At 37.8% G+C, this 21,513-nt stretch overlaps 1 protein-coding gene across 3 annotated transcripts in view; it reads right to left on the reverse strand.

Moving 5' to 3' along the window:
- LOC127576063 (LIM and senescent cell antigen-like-containing domain protein 1) overlaps positions 1-21,513 on the reverse strand; it is an 84,678-nt gene that overhangs the window by 32,722 nt on the left and 30,443 nt on the right. The window contains exons 1-2 of one of the 3 annotated variants that reach the window (XM_052026404.1): positions 15,952-16,321; positions 705-864 (exon numbers count right to left, since the gene is read on the reverse strand). In XM_052026404.1, the coding sequence (XP_051882364.1) occupies positions 705-864; positions 15,952-16,250 (459 nt within the window). In that variant the 5' untranslated portion in view covers positions 16,251-16,321. Of the gene's footprint in view, positions 1-704; positions 865-15,951; positions 16,328-21,513 lie in introns of those variants that run through there. The other 2 variants (XM_052026405.1, XM_052026406.1) reach the window with 2 other exon arrangements.

Here is a 21,513-nt window from a genome sequence, read left to right on the forward strand (position 1 = left end):
TATTGTTTTTACCTGTACTACATCAATGCACTCTGTATTAACTCAATGTAACTGCACTGCGTAATGAATTGACCTGCACGATCGGTTTGTAAGACAAGCTTTTCACTGTACCTCAGTACAAATGACAATAATAAACCAATACGGAATCGTCAACAATTCCTTTCCTCCCACAGATGCTGCTTGACTCAGGAGTTCCTCCAGCAGATTGTTTGTTGCATTAGAAGAGTGAAGACATATATACAGGAGTAGAGCAGATGGAAACAGACAGGGGACCATTGAGTCCAGAGACGTTCCCGAATTTCAGCCAAGAGCTGGATACACTTTGTAACTGGCACCTCAGCTTTATAGCAAACATCATTAACAAGAGTTTAGCTAAGCTTTGTAGTTCTCTCTCAAAAAAAAATACACATGTATATTTGTGTGACATTAATTGACAATTATTTACTGTTTTAAGACTTACTTTAAGTAATTTTTGTATTTTACTTAAAGCAATTTCAACAGTTTAAATGCCTCCGCTTATCATCTAAAATCCTGGTCACCACTTGCAGTCTGCTCCACTTGGAGTGATCTGGCCCTGCAAGACTCAAAGACAATTGATAATCCAATAAAATACTTGCAACTCAGGAAACAATCTGCATCATTCTGAAAAATTCATTCATTCAAAGACTTAATGGACTGTACAGCTGTCCCACATTTCTACTCACCTCATAGAACAGCCCTTCTGGGAACTGTTGGAAGCACTGAGCACATACAAAACACTGCTCATGATACAATTCTCCATTGCTGTTCACAATTCTTTCCGCTGGTGCGAAGCCACTTTTGCATCGTTCGCACATGGCATTAGCCAGAGCATTTGCCATGTTGCTGTAAAAAAATAGTAAAAGATAACATCAGCAACGTGACTATTTCTAGCAGTTTTTAAAACAAATCACCCGAATGTGATAAACATCCTTTGTTTCTGAAATAAAGCCATGCAAAATAGAGAAATGGCAGTTTAATGGGAGAGTAATTAACAACATGGGTGTTTCAGGCATTCTTACAGAATCTGTCATAGAAACACTAGCAAAAGAACTTTTTCTGAAGGACAAAGTAAATTAATGTTTTATTTTAAAAGCAATCTGGGCATTAAAGATTTTGCAGAGCACCAGAAGAAAAGTTTATCAAGAACAATTACACAGATCATGTAGGAGACGCCAGATTATTTTTGTAAATGTTCACTTAACGAAATTCAGATGGGTTCCATTTCAAGTGCATTACGCCAAATTTGCCATTCTACAGTCAGCTTCAGAGATGCTCAATACCCAGGGATGGTTAAAAATAGTAAAATTCTATGATCGTACCTCTATAATGGAAAAGATAAAGGTTGACGAAAACCTGACTGAGTTGATATAAAGGGATATAGTGAATTACATCAGTTTTTAGACATCTAGTATGAAGTATATCCATTAAAGCTCTAGTATGTTATTGGATTATTTTAAAAGTGAAATATCACATAATACAGAGAATAAACCCAATCTTAGATAGAGAGAATAAATTTATTATATAATTAGATGTCTATTTAATTGTAGTGCAAAACAAAAATACAGCAGATGATGGAAACCCAAAATAAAAATAGAGAATGCTTGAAATACTCTGCAGTCATGAGAAAGAATGTGCCAGTTGAATGATTTTTTTTAAAATATCAGTTCTGCTTTTGTCATTTTTTTAGTTCAAGTTTTGTCATTTTCATAGTTCAAGTTAATATTGCCTTCCAAGCTTTAAATGATTCATTATTTGCTCAAAATTATGGACTTTCAGTAATGTGTTACTGATTTACTTATTGACCGAATCATGGTAATAGAATATCATTCTTCCCCATTACTGTCAATAGAGCCCCCAGTTATTGATGACTTACAGGGATTCGCAAAATCAACTCCCACTTTCAAACCCTTCCTTGAAGGTGCCATAAACTATTCTTACTCTCAAATACAAGAGGTCCTAGGTCGAGTTAAGAGAAGGCTTAAAATACTTGGAAACTCAGGAATCATATTGGCAGTGTGCTTTAGTTTCATGATTATTATCAGCATCTTGACTACAAGAGCACATGAGATACTTGGAAAAGATCCAAAATACCAAATCTCTAAACAAATCCCTGCATTTCCTCATTTACATGCAAATTCAAAAGTCTTCCAAATACAGCACCAAACATTTTATCCCCCAGGCTGTGAATCAGCACTTGAATAGTGTTCAGATACACTCTTGAAAAAGAAAATTGGTATGGTGTTCATTTCAAGACAGTTTGAACAACTATATCAGACTTATTTATAGCAAGTACAACAGGTCACACAGAACAATAGATAGCACATTCCAGTTTGTTACCACACAAAAGTATTATGTTCATCACTGATGTTACAAGCAAGATTGTATAAAAATAATATAATGGTCTGCAAGAATTAAACAAATCACTGATGTTGCAAGATGCAAAAAAAAACAAGCACAAATTATAGCATGACAAAAACAACTTACAATTTAGCATAAAAATCACAGAATTCCTTGTATATTTTTATATCGCTCCGTCTTCTCTGTGATTTAGACACAGCTTTCTCACCCTCATTGCTTTCAACAATTTCTGAGCCACCATTGATAGTGGTCTGAAGGATTTCTTGTGGAAATGTGCAGGCCATTGCTTTTTCTTGGAAGTCTATTGTGTATTGTTAAAATATCCGAAAACTAATACCCTCTGAAGGTAAAGACAATCTGCGCAGAGATTGTATACTGCACAAGTCACAAAAAGGTTGTCTGATAATTATTGTAACATGTTCTTCCAAAGCAGTGTAAACTTTCCAACCCTCAGAGAGAAGAGTCAGCATAACCTTCTGTGGGTGTGTTACAGCTTCAAATTAAGAGTTCAGCCAAGAGAAAGGTCAGAATGGCACTGATGTGATGCATGGGTTTGCATAGCAAAGACATGAGGTAGCATTGCTAGGTTTGGTATTACCGTTTTAACATGTTTATGAGAATTGGCTGTTAACTTTATTTTGCCCCTTCATTAGATAATGCAAATGACAAAAGAGAGAAAAAACTATAGCTATTAGATCCCTTTAGACCCAAAACAAAATTTCTGTACACAAATATAATTTTGACTTGCACTAAAAGTGCAGTAAATTAAATGTGGCCCATTACTTCACATTTCTGCATAAAATTTCTTCAGAAAACACATTATAATTGTAAAGATATAATAGTTCAAAGCTGCAATAATTTACATCATCTTTGAAATATTCAACATCTAATATTAATTTGGGATTGATAGAATTCAGAAATCGATACAAAAGAATACAATTAAATTGGTCCTAGTAAATTACAGGCATAATTTATGCATAGAAAATAGTTAACAGCTATTTTATACAAGTCTATCAGACAATATTAAAATCCATCTGGAATAACAATAAATATTTTCAGTCATGTACATTTTGATTCCAACAAAAAGCTTCACATTAATGAAGCTCCTTTTAACCAACTGTAATGCTCATCAGTTAAAACTGATAATATCTGGCTTCCAAATTGTCTTTTCACAGATTTACAAGTTTGACTGGGAAAACTTAAACAGCAAGCCAGATTAGTTGCAGTGCCTTCTGAGTATTTCTCTTCTTCCACAAATAGGCACACAGGGCAGTCACATTTCCAAACTAGGAGCTCAACAACAACAGCTGCTTAAAATGGTTTAATTTGAAATAACTCTGCCTATTGGCCCATTTTAAAAGAGGATATTTGCAGATAAGGTGTCATTATTGCCTTAACCAGAATCAAATTACCATGTAATACTAATCCAAAGATTTGCCCCTGTAGAGTTGGTTTTTTTAAATCAATGCTATTCCTTACGAATAGAGACAGACATTCAATAGGCAATCAGCAAGGAATGAATTATAGTCAAAATTGCAGCATTATTAGATTCATTACACAACAGCCAAATCACATTGTGCTTTTTAGTGCAAACCCAGGTAACATATTAAAAAAAAGCACCCTTTTCCAAATGAGACCCCAACTACCTATCAAGGGATTCATGGCATGTTGAAAGAGAGATGTTTTTAACCCTCCACTAACAGGTCATTTGTTGCACTCATTTGCAAGACCTTGCTGTGTGAAAATCTGTTGCCACCTATTCCTGCATTACAGAAGTAATCTTCATTGGCCGTAAAAAGGTTTTGGGACAGCCTGTGGTTATGAAAGGCTATTTAGCTTTTCACTCCATATTTTCTATTAAATAACACCCATCCCACATTCAGTCATACATAACTGTGTGACTTCAGTTTGTGACTAATGTGGGAATTAAAGGTTAAGCAACTCTAATCAATGATTATACAGCAAAGCAGCAAATGACTTGACATAGGAATGTTGGCATCAATAACTGGCTAGCTGTGTTCAAGAGATGACATGAACAGTATGCAAATTAATCTTGATAATCAAGATCAAATTGCTGTTCTCCATTAAGAAATTGCAGATAATTACTTTCTGCCAGTAGGCACAGAACTAATCCACATACCATAATTTAATCTTATTATCATTATCACAGTAACATGCTATGCCCAGTCCCTTTTGTCTTGATCAAAAGATTCCCAGTACACACCACTACCCATCCTTTGGTCTGGAATCTCTTGAAATTGGCCATCTCCTAGAAAAAGTCACTATATAGGATGATTTCACAGGCACATAATACAAAGTATTCAGCTGCTCATCCGTACACCATCTCTCACACTTCCATTAAGCCTGCCTTATTAAAAGGAGAAGCTAGATGTGCTTAAGCTGTGAGGCTGTGAGAGGTTACGGAAGAACCTCTGTGGAAATGACAAATAAAAAGACAGACAGGAGGAGGGGTAAAAGAATATTGAAGAGGATTGCAAGGGATAGAGTGGTGATGGGGGAGAGGGGCAAGGTGGTGACAAGAGAATGAGAGAAGTACACGTGGAGGGCAGGGGGAATTACAGCAAAGATCTGACTTCTCTTGAATATGGGGTCCAGATCAGACAAACTGATCCTTTTAATTGAAAGCCAGAGCTTGGTTTAAACACACCACCAAGTTGTTGGCTGATGGCTCAGGGCTGCACCTACAACAGTTGCCAGGCACTTCGATTAGTGGAAACCAATGGAGTCTTAAGAAAACAACTCACAGACATGCATGTTGCTGCTGTTGCCTTCATTACCCTCGCACCTGATTCACTCTGCACATGATCCTGACAACTTACAGGTACTTGAAGCAAAGTGATAATATACAGACTACCTGCAGACTGCTGCTGAAGAAAGAGACATTAAAAGACTGATTAAAGAATCAAAAGGTTAAAGAAAACTAGCTGGGAGAAGCTGTGTGCACAGGCATAAAAGGTGGGGGACCCCGAGTGCAAGCAAGGGGAAGGTGTGGCAAACAAAACCAACTTTCTCAGAAAGTTTGTTTAAAGGGCAGAGGAAGCAGAAACTACAGCAGCTTCTGATAAAGCAGGGTAATTACTCCAAATAAAAGATCGTGCCAGTTACATTTCAATAATCTGCAAAAAAAAAATCACAGTTATTGAGAAAGGCGTGGTTACCAAACTTAATTATGGGGATGATTTTTACCTCTCCACTACTGACCAAGTGCTCATCTGGTTTCAATCAGTTTTAACCAGAGAATTACCACCAGAGGCTTTTTCTCCCATTCCCAAATTTTAAAATTGTCATCCTAGTTTTCCTAAGTTCCTTTGTGACCTTGCCCTTCCATATCTCCAAAGATATCTGTGCTCCTCCAATTCCAACCTCGTCAACAAACCCAAATAAAATAATTCCATCTTTGATGACATAGACATCTTTTCTCTAAACCTCTCTGCCTCACTAATTCTTCTTTCTGCCCAAAGACACGCCTTGAAAGCTAGTTTTCTGCCCAAACATTTACGGAACGTGACCAAATGTTTCCTTATGCAGCTTGAAATCAACTTGAGATTGATAATGTTCCTGTGGTGTGCCATAGGACAATTTTGCTCTATTAAAGAGATTATAAAAACGAGAATTGTTGTTATAAGTCTCTTGGTCTACAGCTCATACTAAATGGATATTTTTATCTACTGGTCTCACAGCATGTAATGTTTGCAGCTATTTTAGTTTAACACCACATCTGTGTTACATCATAAGATTAATTTATATCCTGCTGTTATATTACCCATGGGAAATAATTATCTCAGACCCTATGTCCTCCAATAGCACTTAAAAACAACTTCTCCCTGACCATTTCTTCTTTCTTGCAAAGCCCAACAGTACTCTGGTATGAAGGAGTCAGCTGCAGCAGTGCCAAGTGTGATATCTAGTTGGGCAATTACCCATCAAAAGTTCAGATGCAAATTTCATCTCTAGAAATCATTCAGGAGCTTTCTCAAAAATAGGCTTTCTATTTTATATTAGAAAATGGGTGCCCATTGAAAAGAAAGTGCCTTAGCATCCTTAAGTGAACAAATGGTAGCTTAGATTTAAGAACCAGGATACAATCCCAGAAGACTCTTAGGATACTTAGAAAGGCAAGGACTGATTAGGAATATTCAACATTGCTTTGTGTAGGAAATAGTGTCTCACAAGTTTGACTCAGTTTTTTTTTGAAGAGGTGACCAAAATTGAGGAGTACAGGCAGTAGATGTTGCCTACATGGACTTTAGCAAGTCCTTTGACAAAGTCCCACACGGCAGGCTGGTCTGGAAGGTTAATTACATGGGATCCAAGGTGAACAAGCTAATTGGGTACAAAATTGGCTTGATAGTAGGAGTCAAAAGGTGGTAGTTGAGGGTTGCTTTTCAGATTGGAGACCTGTGACCAGTAGTGTGCCGCAGGGATCGGTACTGGGTCCACTGTTGTTTGTCATCTACACTATCGATTTGGATGAGAATGTAGTTGGCATGGTTAGTAAGTTCATGGAACCTAGGCAACCAGAACTGGTGGTATAATGAACAGTGAAGGTGGTTATCTAAGATAACAACATGATCTAAATCAACTGGGAAACTGGGCCAAGGAATGACAGATGAAATTTCACTTGGACAAGTGTGAAATGCTACACCTTGGCAAGTTAAACCAGGGCAGGATTTGCACAGTAAACGAAAGAGCCCTGGAGAATGTTGTGGACCAGAGAGACCAAGTACATAGTTCCCTGAAAGTAGCAACACAGGCAGACAGGATGGTGAAGAAAGTGTTTGGCACACTTGCCTTCATTTGTCAGGGCACTGAGTACAAGAGTTGGTACGTCATGTTACAGCTGTACAAGATGTTCATGAGACCACACTTGGAGTATTGCGTGCAATTCTGATTGCCTAGCTAGAGGAAGGATGTCATTAAGCTGGAAAGAGTGCAAAGAAGATTCACAAAAGATGCAACTCAAGCCCTCCAGTCTCAGTAACAAGGAGAGACTCGATAGGCTGGGGCTTTTTATCCTCCCCTGGAGCATAGGAGGTTGAGGGGTGGCCTTATAAAAAAGGTATACAATATCATGAGGGGCATAGAGAAAGTGAATGACCAGTCTTTTTCCCCAGGGTAGGGAAGTCTAAAAGTAGAGGTTTGAGGTGAGAGGGGAAAGGCTTAAAGGGGACCCGAGGGGTAGCTTTTTCCCACACAGAGGGTGGTGGGTGCATAGAACCAGTTGCCAGAGGAAATGGTAGGCTGGGGTACAATTACAATGTTTAAAAAACATTTGGACAGGTACACAGAAAAGAAAAAGTTTAGAGGGATATAGGCCAAATGCATGAAAATGGGACCAGCTCAAGCAGGCAACTTGGTCAGCATGGACGACTTGGGCCATTCAATGACTCTGCTTCCATCTCCTGGTTTTCCATTTATTGCTCTTTCAATTACAGCCAACAGCTTTTATGAAAAGAACATTAAAACCTGGAAATTTGTACAAACCAATAAATGCTAATCAAACTTCAGCATCGGTTCCCAATAAGCAGCTTTGGAAATATGCTTTTATTCCAAAATCCACTGCAATACTAATTATAGTTAATTCTTTATCCACACGTGCATATTTTCATAGCTAGTAGTACTGGGTTTATTATTATTTGTCAAAGTTGCCCACTAACATTCTATTAAGTCTTTGACCTGGCATTTTTTGTTTCAGCTTCATATCAAATTTCATTTGCCTCATTTCTCCATCACCTTCAAGTCCTCAGCTGTCAGCCTTCCTTACACTTGAGAAACACTGACACTTCTGTCACCGAGCTGAGTTACATCCATTCCACTACTCTTCCTCACCAAATCAAACCTTTCCTCCGACTTCACCATTGGAAAGACTCAAGCATGTCTCAGTCCTTAACTTATCAGATGAGCGGATTCAAAGCCTACCAGTATGGTGCTTTCACTCCTCCTCATCCCCTCTGCTACTTAAGACCAGTCATCATCCTCCTCCCTTTTCTAACTTAGTGAGATTGTTTTACTATATACATTTATAGCCAAAACACTTGCACAAATCCTCCCCAGCTCACAAACTCCTGACTAATGTACAGCCCATGCATATGAATGAGCATTTGGAAGACCACCGGTATGGATTTGCCAGCTGCTGTGGGGCTGCAGGCATCTTCTGCTGTGTAGGAACTAGATTCACAGCCACATTTCTGACTTACAAAGTGTTCAGGTTATGAACAATTCACAGGAACAGAACCTTACTGTAACATGACCTGCATCAATCAATTCTCTTCCCATCCCCACATCATCTCTGGAGAATTTATTCCTGATCTCTTCCTCCTATACTTTGTTCTTACTCCTCAGAGGGAATCTACATGTATACGTATCAACCTCCACAAGTGCATCAACTACAGCAAACTCTACCAACTCTCTCAACCTGCATAATATCAGTGTTGTCAATTGTTCAGGTGATTCAGTTCTACTCTAATTAATAGTACAAAAGGATTGTTAGAAACTTAAAACTAGGTGTCATTGTATTTGATAATCAATCTTAATCACTGGTGTTCAAGAAATTCTTTAACTGCAAATAGGAATTATATACATCAAGTCTGGAATCTTATTTCATTGCATAACAATTGAATTCTCCATTGAATGCTCACACTGTACTACCTTCAAATCACCTTGGGCCAAAATAAAGACCTGCAGTCTGCCCCTCACACATTAAGAACATAGCTCTGTATTCTATTACTTTCTACAGCCATGCAATTTTAACAAAACCATTAAAGTTCCAATTAATCCTGGCAGCATGCCATGCAGTTTGTATTTCAGCAAAAATTTAACGTTTAATGAGAAAAGTTCCACATGCACACCAAGAAACTGGTAATGAAGTGTGTGAAAGTTTACTTTAAATTCCAGTTCTACTGACTAAAATGGAAAAAGGACTACTTTGAAAAGGCAAAAAATACAGATTGCATACAAGCAGTTACTAATTATAAAAATACTAATTGTGGATGTAGACGATAGCTTTATGATTGGTTTAAAAAAAAAACTGGACTTTATGCAACTCTGAAATGGCCCCAAAAGCATGATGCTTGCCAGCCCCCTCTTTTGCAGAATGTTGTAGCCTACAACAAAAAATACTTGTACTCCAATTAGGTTATAAACTTGAAAACTGAAAAAAAATCTGCAGATGCTGCAAATCCAAAATAAGAAAGGCCAGAAAATGCTGGAAACACTCAGGTCAGGCAGCATTTGTGGAAAAAGAAACAGTTGACATTTCAGGTTATTCTGATAAAGGAGTTTCAACCTGAAACATAAAATGTAGAACAGGCTCTTTGGCCCACGATATCTGTAGCAACCATAATGCCAATTTAAACTGCCTGCACGTGGACAATATCCCTCCATTCCCTGCCTGTTCGTGTGCCTGTTTAACGAAGGCTATTGCATCTGCTTCTACCACCTCCCCTGACAGCGTGTTCCAGGCACCTACAATTCTCTGCCTAAAAAACTTACCTCACAAATCTCCTTTAAACTTTCCCCTCTCACTTTAAAGCTATGCCCTCTAGTATCTGACATTTCCACCCCAGGAAAAAAGACTATCTACCCTATCTATGCCTCTCAATTTTATACACTTCAATCAGGTCAACCCCTCAGCCTCCTATACTCCAAAGAAAACAATCCAAGTTTGTCTAACCTCTCCTTACACCCAAAACTCTAATCCAGGCAACATCCTGGTGAACAACTTCTACACCCTCTGCAAAGCCTCCAGATCCTTCCTGTAATAACTCTATTTCTCTTTCATTCATATGCATCATGTTTATAACCCAAAATAAAACAGGATATGCTGCCTGACTTGCCAAGCATTTACAACACATTCTTGTTTTTAAGTTTTATTTTGGGTTACAAACTTCTTGTACATAAACATTAAATGCGAGGAACGTTGTCCTTTTTCCACTGGCCACTTATCACCTTTTTAAGATGAAGGGAGTTAATCATTATCCCAATTCATAACTGATATCAGTCCTTGCTCAACCTTCAGATAGAGCAAGACCAACGACACCAACTTCTTCCACTCAATAGACTGGTTACAGTCTGATAACAATGTTGTTTATGCACTAAAACAGCAATGACAAACAATCTGCACTACACTTCAATGAAGGTTTGAGCTCTCAGGTGGAATCCAAACTAGATCAAAAAGATGGGAGCAAATCCAGCGTACATTTCCCAATAACTCCAGCTCATTCCACAACAGCTAGTCATCACAGAAAAACTAAAACCAGGTTATAAGAACAGTTCCTCCAGCCTTGGTGATAACTAGACTCCTGTTGACAAAATAACTACCTTTAAAAAGGAGAGCAACTTGTGCAGGAATATTCAACAGCCCCATCTCAACCACATTCCTACTGCAAGACAGAGTGGCAACCACAGCCTAAGGAGTTTGCTTTGTAAAGATGACGTACAACATGTTCATATAATTGAAAAAGTACAGAAGTACAAGCTACTACTTGTTTTAATTCAAAATTGCATTTTTTGGAAGTAGATCATTTTCAATTAAGTCGGAGATCCTTCATGGTTATGGTAACATTGTCATTTGTACAGGCGCAGTTCTAAGAGAACCCCAAGAGACTGCATTCCATTCTTTATTCTGTATTCAAAAATAATTGCACAAACTGAAACAGAGTTATGAATAACATGAACTAACAAGCTCAATGATGAATATATGGGTATGAAAAAAAACAGAAAATTGCATTGTGAAAGGAATTTAAAAAAAAATACCAGACTTGCTCTGCTGTATACTGGCACTCCAGCTCCAGTATTTTAAAAAGGCTCCTATAGCTGTTATTATATCAAATCCTTATTATTGAAGAAGGATTCACAACAAAGTTGTTTCTGATTTTTTTTAATTCAAAGTGTTGTAAATGCTTGCACTGTCCACCCACTGTACTGTATCCAAGCTCAGCACAAACATTCGAATGCAATTAACTAAACTTACCTCTTGTGCAAAAGATGGCCCTGTCATCCCTTTTACACCTGTAATTTTCAGAAGGGAAGAGGGCTGATAAAATATTTTAACTGTTTAGACAAATTATATCACTTAAAATTTGCTCACAAGGCAAACATGAGACACAGAAATTTACAACCTTTACAATTCCACAATGTTACCTGACAAAATGCCTTGTTGATTGTCAATTAAAAGTGGGACAGTTCAAGGTCTTGGACCAATGGCTATAACTGAAAGATGGAAGATTCATGGCCTCAGATCTTTAGGCCCAGGAAAGTGATAGTAATATGACAGAATTTTTCATTAATTTTGAAAGTGTTGCAGTCAATCTAAATGAAGAAAACTGAAGGCACGAGGAGCAAGTTGACTGCAGTAGATTGGGAAACTATATTAAGAGGATATGACAATGTACTGGCTAGTATTTAAAGTAATGCACCATTTGTAATAAATATATATTCCTTAAGGTACAAAGATCCAAAAAGTGTGCAACCATAGATTACAAGAGAAATTAAACACTTAAACCCAAGGTAAAGGCTTATAAAGTTGCCAAAAGCAGCAAGCACAATTGAGAGCATTTTAGAATTCAAAGGATGACCAAGAAATGCAATCAGGAAAGGAAACAATAATAACCTAGCAAGAGCATATAAAAAAAAAACTGACAAAAGGGTCTTCAACCTGAAATGTTAACTGTTTCTCTTCCCACAGGTGTGAGAGAAGGAGGGAAAAAAGAGTGGATGGTCTACAGTTTTCAAAGCAGGGCTGGGCTAGGACCTGTACAAGTGAGGAAGAAACAGCCACTTCCAGCACCTCCAATAGGAGGTGATGAGGGTGAATGAAGGATCCTGACCTCCCATCAACACATGCAGTAGCCAGTCCAGTCCCCAACAATACTGTGCCAGCAGGAGCAAGCAGCCCAAGTCCCAAATCTCAGCTTGAGCAGCCACACTGTTTGGCTCAGTCAGTCAAACACCACCTCTGAACATGGACCATTGAGGCAATGTCATGCCACGCAACAATGAGATCACCATTTCATTGCTGTGGGACCATCAGCAGAGAATTGAGCCTTCAAATGCTCCTGGCACAATAGCACGGTTAGTAACATACACGTGATTTAATTACCCCTTTTAATGCCGATTAACTTAATGCCCTCATTCCTGGGAACGCATCGTGAGCAGATACAATCGAAGAACTCTATTGAAGTTCTTTGACAATGTATCTAGCAGACCAAATGAGGGGAAATCAGTGAGAGTGTGTTTTCTTCAAAGGCTTAAGTCCCAAACAGAATGATGAACAATGTTAGAGCACATGGAATTTGGGGTAATAACACAAACCACCAGACTCAAGGACAGCTTCTATCCCACTGTTATCAGACTCTCAAACAGATCTCTCACACGCTAAAAGATGAACTCTTGATCTCCTAGTCTACCTTGTCATGGCCCTTGCACTTCACATGTCAACCTACACTACGGTTTTTCTGTAAGTGCAACACTATATTCCACATTGTTTTCTTTTTACCACCTCAGTGTAATTATGTATGGCATGATCTGTCTGGATGGCTCACACAAAACAAATGCTTTCCACTATATCTAGGTACTTATGGCAATAATAAACCAATACCAACTTCCTCCTCCCAATGGTTGAAGAGCTCCTCCCAGAGTAATGATGTGGATTCCATCCATCAAGTGATCCCAGCAAATAGCTTTCCTATAGCAGATAGTAGGATGACCTGTCTATAATTACCAAAATTGTATTTATTTCCTTTCTTGAATATGGTCACAATTCTGGCAATCAAGAACCCCCCCAACATGTTCTTCGCCCTTCCCATGGGTGGTCATTAACTCATGCCGGAAGTTCTTCTTCACCTTGTCTTACTGGAATGAACGAATGGTTGCCCAGAAACAGTCCACGACTATAACATTCGGGATTCTGGTCTCACTTTCGGAGGTAGTGGTGGGGAAGGGGTTGGAGGAAGAGACTTCTGTGGATGGAAAGCTGGTAAGAGTGAAGGGCACAGGCAGGGGTCACGCTGAAGTTATAAAAGGACCTTGGTGAGACCTCCCCCCCTCCAATCTGTGTGCAGTTTTGGTGTCATCTGGAGGAGGATTTTCTTGCCATAGAGGGAATGCAACAAAAAGGTTACTAGACTGAGTCTGAGGGCTAACATGGGGAGAAGGTAGGAACAGGTTACTGAAGTGGATGACCAACTGTGATCCTAGTCTCTATGTTTTTAGGAAAGGAGAGGACCAAAGTCAGGAAACTGAAGAATGAGCTGTAGGAAAAAGAGTGAATGCATTTTGCCCTTTTTGTTTTGCACATGGTGAAGCAAGTATGAAATGAGGGGAAAAAATTGTTTCCCTTTCTACCTTCAAATGGTATTTTGTCTTTGATAAAACTTCAAGTTTTGAAAAATCAGATTTAATTGAGGGTGGGCATCAATTTTCAACCTTATTAAGCAGCTCAATTCTCTTATGTAGCTCTGACGAAATTCATTTCCAAAAATCACTAGAATAATGTGGGGAAAAAGGGACAGACACCCTGTTACATTTGGTTTCATATTGGCTAATACAGGAGCAAACAATAAAAAGCCACCATTTGCTTCATAAGCTTAAAACTAATAATTATAGATATCACCCCCTCTCCCCCACTTATCTATGTGATCGTTAATGAATTAAGAACAGAAAATACTGGAAGCACTTAGCAGGTCAGACAGCATCTGTGGAAAGAGACACAGTTATTATTTCAGACACTTGATCGTTGAAGACGCTTTGTCTGAGCTGAAATGTTTAACTCTTTCTTTTCCATAGACATTGTTTGTTTCCAGCATTTTGTTTCTATTTCAGACTTTCATTTGCAGTTTCTATTGATTTGCATAATTAATGAATTTTTTTTGAAAAAAGGCAAATGTAGGTTTATGAAGTTATTATAGGTTTTATATTTCTACCATAAGTATTTTTTTTTGGAACAGATCATGGAGCACAAAATGTTCACCATTACATACCTTACAGAATTATAACATTCAAGTCATTTTTAGAGACATTGATTAAGATGGATATTTAGAGCTTCAACATCATCACCCTTGCTAATAATACAAATTCAAAATCAAATCTAAACTTAAAACTGATGACATGAAACTGTTCATAAAATTAGGTGAACCTCTGCGAAACCACTGTTGAAACATTTTCAATTATATTTCAACTGCAACTTAAGATACGTCTTGAAGATAACTATCAACTTTCAAGTCTAGGAACAACTGCTTATCTGGGAATATGTTTACTTTTGTTATTATGGCAGCTCAGTACAAAATGATAATTACTTCATTCCTAATTGTTTGGGATTGAAATAGGAATGCACATCACCGTGAGTACTATTAAGACTCTCAAATAAATTATTCTTTTATCTGTGTAAATACCAGTTTCAATATGTGGAATGTGCTTTACCTTCTCAACAAAGTTTTAACTTTATTCTCTGTTGTGCAAATTAACAAAGTGTTTGTTTAATATTTCCATGTAATCTACATTTTTGGCCAGAAATAAAATATACAAAAGTTATAAAAGATGCCAAAAATGCTGAATTAAATGGTAAATTATTCGTCACGCCTTGAGATAAAAACATTACCACAATGAGATGGCCAAGGACAGAAAGGGAATAGGTTCAATATAAAATAGTTAGATTTCTTAATAACATCGTAGGAGTACATTTGTGATGTTTAAAAGAAAATAAATGATCACCTTTATACTAACAAAATGAAAAGAAAATGTTCTTCTAATGGTTACTGAACCATGTGGAGCAAGTCTATTCAGATTCATTAGCTTTAGGCTTACAGTTCAAATGGTGACCTTTAACTTCTGCATAGAAATGAAAACGGCACTCAATGTCATTGTCCCCTACAGGCACATTCCACCGTAAGTCAAATTTTTTCAAAAGTATAATCTATACTTCAGTGACATCTGCAAAAGTATTGAATTCAGCAATTATTAACAGGTAGTCATGGAAATGCTATGTGTAAATAGGAACTAAATGAACAATGGCTCAAAAGATGTTCTCGCGTTACACTGAAAGCAGTCCTGTCACACAGATCGCTCATCTCTCTCTCTCTCACACACACACACAATGCAGCAATCCTTTAAAAGAAGAGGTAGATGGATCTCCATTCTCCCAAAATACTTTTCAGTTCATAAAGACACCGACAAAAATGGTAACTACAAGAGAAAGTTTAACTTCATTTTACAATCAAGATTTTAGATTTCAACATTTTAGTAACATACATAAAAGGGTATTGCTTGAAACACCTCAGATTTACTGGTCGTTAGACTCTCAGAGATACTATATCTGTCCTTGACGACCAAAAGAACACAGATGTTAAGATCCAGAATTATTTAAAACCTGTATACACCTGCATATGCTTTACAATCAAGTCCCTATTGACATTATACATCTCCACCCCTCAAAGCAAGGATACCACCAGTTCCAAACGAGCTCCATTGATGTATGCAAGTTGGAATACAGTTTTGTTATAAAAACGTGTCAATTGTGGTTAATAATCAACTCATTATATATATATATATATATACCTTAACTTCCTGGTCTCTAAACCAGCAGTTCCAAAGCTGTCATGACGTTCTTGCCGTCTTCGATACAGATCAGACTGAGAAAGTTCTTTCAATTGTAGCAAATTCATGTCAGGTACGTGGTGTGCGATGCAGCCAGAGCAGCTATGGCAAATTTCAGGAGGTTTTCTAAAAAAAAATACCTGACTTAGTAGCCCAGCCCCACACTTGATGAGCTGATATTTGTCACAATGCCTACACCTGCAACAATGCTGATACACTTTACAATGCAATCTGTTACTGTGTTGGTTCCTGACTTTCATGTGAACACACCCTTCTAAAAAGGGCACTAGGAACTTTTTTTCCTTAAACTTGCATGAGCATAGTATCAACCAATGAAAAAATGTGTGAACAATCCGTCATCTACACCCAAAATAAATCAGTGGGGTTACAAATTATGACGTGGCCCTATCCAATGATTTTCTCACTTTCCTTCACTCAACTTCTCTAGTTACAAGAAAGTCTCCACCTTCACTACAAGATCTCACCCCGCCTCCCCTCCTGAACGGAGAGGTAAAGGATTGAATGCGTCACAACTGGCAGACACTTCATCTGCAATCCGCCTCTGAAGAAAGAACATCTTTGCGCAAGACTATGTTGTAACTACAAGTTTTTTTTTTGTGTGTCCATTTACAGCTCTTATTTGTGATCAAACCAACTGAATTAATGCAAGGACTGACCACACAAGTCCAAACAGGCAAATCCTCAGCTTTGCTCAACCATACTCTTGCAAGGCATGGCACATCTCATTTAACCCCTGGTTCACTGGCGAGTTTTCAGCATCTAGCAAAACTCATTTGGGTTCTGACACTAACATTCTTGTAAATGCTTAAAGCTGAACACAAAATCAACTTGTACTTCTATTATTTTTGATATGGTGAGATGCTCCAAGGTCCTTCACAAGTGCATTATCAAAGAAAATTTGACACTGACTAAAGGGAGATATTGAGCCAAAAATCTTTTTGGCTATGGCCCCCAGTTCTGATAGGAACTACTGGCATCCAGCAAGGGCCTGGACATGTGGCATTTTCTACCAAGTCCAGAACTTAGTAAGTGAAAGGTGACACTGTATCCATCACCACCATCAGTCATTGGGAGCTTGGCCAGGAGTGTAATAGAAAAGTCAAGCTTGGGAGATAGCAAAAGGCATAGGTAAGAGATTCACTACCAGAGGTGTCAAGACAGGTGAAGTCAAGTGATATTTCAGTGGTTAAAATAGGTATTCTAAGTGATTGCAGAGAATGTGTGATAACATATCTCAGAATATGAATGGGGTAAAAAAAAAATGCCATGGCTTTGGTTTTCCCAATATTTAGTTGAGGTACATTTGCTCATCCAATACTGTGTGTCAGACATACACTGACAATTAAAGCCATGAAGGCATCAACAGTTGACAATGAGATCTGGGTGTCTTCAGTACGCATGTGGACACCAACATGTTTTGGATTACACTGCTGAAGGCTAACAGAGAAAGAAAATTGGAGGGGATCGAGGGTAATGCCACAGGAGAAAGCCATTGCAGGTGATTCTCTAGCGATGAGTGGAGGCAGAAAAATGGGACCAAGTGACCGCAATGATACCAAGCTGTTAGAGAAGCTTGCAGTAAGAAGGAATGGTCAACCACGTGAAAAGCTGTAGACACATGGAGAAGGGCAATTACTTTTGTTACAATTATGAATGTTGCTCCTAGTGGCTTTGATAGTGATAATTTTTGTTATTGTGGCTGAAAACCTGATTGGAGAGATTCATCAACAAGTACTTGGAAAGGTGGATGCGAATTTGGGAGGCTGCAGTACATCCAAGGATCTTTAAGGGGGAAAATGGAGGCTGGGAATGTAAAGAAGGTTTAGCAAGGAGAGAGAGGATTCAAAGGGATAATTTTGTTTTGAGGCAAGATTGATGATGACAGGTTTGAATGAGAGGTTCAATTCACAAGGAAAAAAAAGTTTTTGTTTGCAATATCAGCTAACATGGGGACCAGGAAAGAAAGCTTGGTGGTCAGGAATTGTGTCTCAGGGACAGAGTAGATGAGGCAGCATAAGGAATATATGAGAGAAACTAGAGGAAGATTCAAGTTTGTTCGATCTTTGTGGGTGGGGGAAAACCTAAAAAGGGCCTAAAGGATAGAAATAGGGAGCTGATCAAGTGGTACCAATATTGAAGCCTGAGAGTTTCCTCATACCTCATTGGAAGAAAGGCTGATAAAAGGAGGAGGAAATCAAAGCTATCAGTCTTCAGAAGGCAACAGCTAAAGTTGGGAGCTACCTTGTTTTCCTGTTGTAATGAGCTGTCTTGGCAGACCAGAGCAGGGCCCGAGACTGCTTTATGTGTCGAAGGTGGTGAATGACTCAACCAGATGTTCAATACGTCAATTGGATTAAGGAAGCAGAGATGAAACTGCATTGTAGGAGTGGCTAAATTGAGTGAGTAATGGTTTGAATAGAAGTTAAGGCATCAAGGTGAAGGCAGGGGAATAGCTGAGCAGACAGGCAGCTGCAGAAATTTTACAGCGAATATGGGATCAAAGAATTGTTGCTAAGATTTTAAAAGTGGGATTTTTAGTGAATGGTCCAAATCAAATGGTTGCTGTATTACTGTGAACCTGTGGTGAACAGCACATGGCCAACCTCAGGAGTTTCCACAGGATCAGCAGAGTAGTGGGGAGCCAACAAGTGGTATGAAGAATGGAGCAAAAGGAAGGCAACAAGTCGACTGGAGAGTGAAGCAGATGGGAGGCACAAGAGTGATGCAAGTGGAGCAGAGGGAATTCTGGTGTCTCTCTCTTCAAGTGCAACTTAAAACAAAATCTATGTCTCAATAAAGTACATTTTGCTTGCAAGTGGCTCCCAGAAGCAGTCTGGCTTGTAAATCTGGCTCTCAACAGAAGGCGGCTGTGCTTCACAGCTCGATGCAGATTATGATACACCATCACACAATGAGTGGTTGTCACATGATCTGCTTGCTACATATAATGTTGCTCCTTCCTTAAGAAAAGTAGTTAAGCCAGATGCCAAGGGATTTTACATACAATCCAAAGACTTTAATTCCATGCATTTTATTGCCATTGAATTAAACGATCACCAATGATTTTTGATTCAACTTTTAAAAACTTCCCCACTTTGTCAGTGGTCAAATCCAATATAACATATGTGCCTCAAAATTAAGTACAACCATACTTCAAGCATATTTCAATGAGACCAGATAACCTTCATTTAAAAAGCCAAAATTATGCAAATACTGAAAGAATTAATTGAAATTTATATTGTTGTCCAACAGATTCTTACAATGAATAGGAGACCTTCTGCTGGCATATTAAGAGTCAGCATTACAAAAGTGGAAGGGGCTCACTGATTTTACTGATAACACTGGTGAAAAATGCAATGTTTCTTCAGAAAGCTGACATCCTTTAAGAGAGCAATGGGTTCCAGACAGCTGAAGATATTGTGAGCAGCCCTGTAACTACTGACCAAACAACTTAAAATATTAATAATTCAAAAGGCAAAACTGTGTTTATGTCAGAGACATAAATCAACTCAATGAGCATGCAGTCTGTACCCTCACTGGACTACAAATTATGATTATATAATTGACTAGATATATAATCATCAATTTATAAATCCAACATTTTTTGTTACCCATGGCTCAGTTAGTGGGGAGTCTGGCTGAATCAGAAGGTTCTCAGTTCCAGTCACTTTCCAAAAACTTGAGTATGAAAAATCTAAGCTGTCGCACTGGTACTGCTTTCTTACACTATAACAGTGACTACACTTCAGAATATTTATTTGCTATAAAATACTTTAGAATGGCTTGAGGCACTAAATAAACAAAGCTCTTAACAGGACAATTGTGAGTATAACTAAATTTTGAGTATACTAGGCAGAGCAAATTAGTTTGCTCTTGATAAGAGGAAGAATGTAGAGATATGCAAAGTACATACCATGATGTACTTCAAATCTGTTAAAACTTGTCCAACACTGCACAAACTAACTAACCTTTATGTCACACCCTTTTGCAGAAGGTAATGCTAAATGCTTAGTAGTGGGCAAGTACATTTTATTTCAATATAACTTCAACATATGCTGTTGGTATAACAGTTATATTTTTAAACAAACTTGGACTTCTAAAACAATACACTTCAATTTTTAATTTAATTGGAGCATGTTACAGATAACTGACATTTTCTTCCTTCCTGTGTTGAAAGCACTGACTCACGGATGATTAATAGATTCCAACAACATCTGACTTTTAGCATATGCCAAGTTTTAACATTCATAAGCAAGAATTTGGATGGTTTCTCTCTAATTCAAAGGACACTAGATAGCAAGAAGCCATCTCAATGAAAACCTTGGCTGAAATTAGCACAGAGTTGGAGATAAGATATGGGAACATAGCCCAACTCAGCTAGTATAGCTTTGCAATTTAGAGGATACATTCCCATCAAAATAAAAAAAAATCCTTCAATATTTACCTTAAAGTCATTAAGTTATTAACCTCAACCCCTAGAGGACAAATGCTTCCCACAGATTGAATGCATCACATCTGACAAATATCTGATCTTAGTTTTACCAATAGTTTCGTATTCAATTGACTAGTCTGTAAAATATAGTCAAGAATTTGAGAGTGCTTCTACATTTCCACCCCTCACTTCAAGAATGAGGATTTCCACCACTCCTCCATAAAGAGGATGTTATATTGCATTTTTCTTTTTCAATGTTTTTATTAATTCCAAATAGAAAATACAAAGTACATGAAACAAGAAAAGACAAAATATTACAAAATACATTGTACTCAATCACACTTGAAATTACAATACCTCATATTGATAAACAGAAATGATAACTAATTAATATTAATAAATTGGAATGATTTTATTATAAAAAAATCTAAACCCACCACCAAAACCAAAGCTGTTTGGTAAGAAGAAAGAAAAAAAAAGCCCTGAAGACATAAATAGTATTAGCTAGTATCTGTACTTTAAGCACCAAATCAATTGTTTTGGAAGTAGTTCAAAAAAGGTCCCCATAATATTTGGAAGTTCAGATTACATCCAGAAATAGAACAACGGATCTTCTATAAATTTAGATATGACATAACATCCCATAGCCATTGAACATGAGTGGGAGGAGTAACTTCCTTCCATTTAAGCAACACAGCCCTCCTGGCTATAAGAGAAATAAAGGCCAATGTGTAAAGTCGGAAGTCTCCAGGGTTGTATCTTTTTCTCCAACAATCCTAAATAATGCAGTTTAAGGATGTGGCTTAAAATTTATTTTAAAAAGCACAGAAAAGGTTTGAAATACCTCTGTCCAGTATTTTTTCAGACTTGGACATGACCAAAACGTGTGAATTAAAGCAGCCTCTCCATTATTGCATTTATCACAATAAGGAGATATATCAGAATAAAAATGTGATAACTTGTCTTTGGACAGGTGAGCTATATGGACCACTTTAAGTTGGAGGAGGGAGTGTTATATTGCATTTTTCAATCTATTACTAAATTATTACAGCACTACCACATTCAGAGAA

The sequence above is a fragment of the Pristis pectinata genome, chromosome 11, assembly GCF_009764475.1.
Source record: "Pristis pectinata isolate sPriPec2 chromosome 11, sPriPec2.1.pri, whole genome shotgun sequence".
Classification (NCBI taxonomy): domain Eukaryota; kingdom Metazoa; phylum Chordata; class Chondrichthyes; order Rhinopristiformes; family Pristidae; genus Pristis; species Pristis pectinata.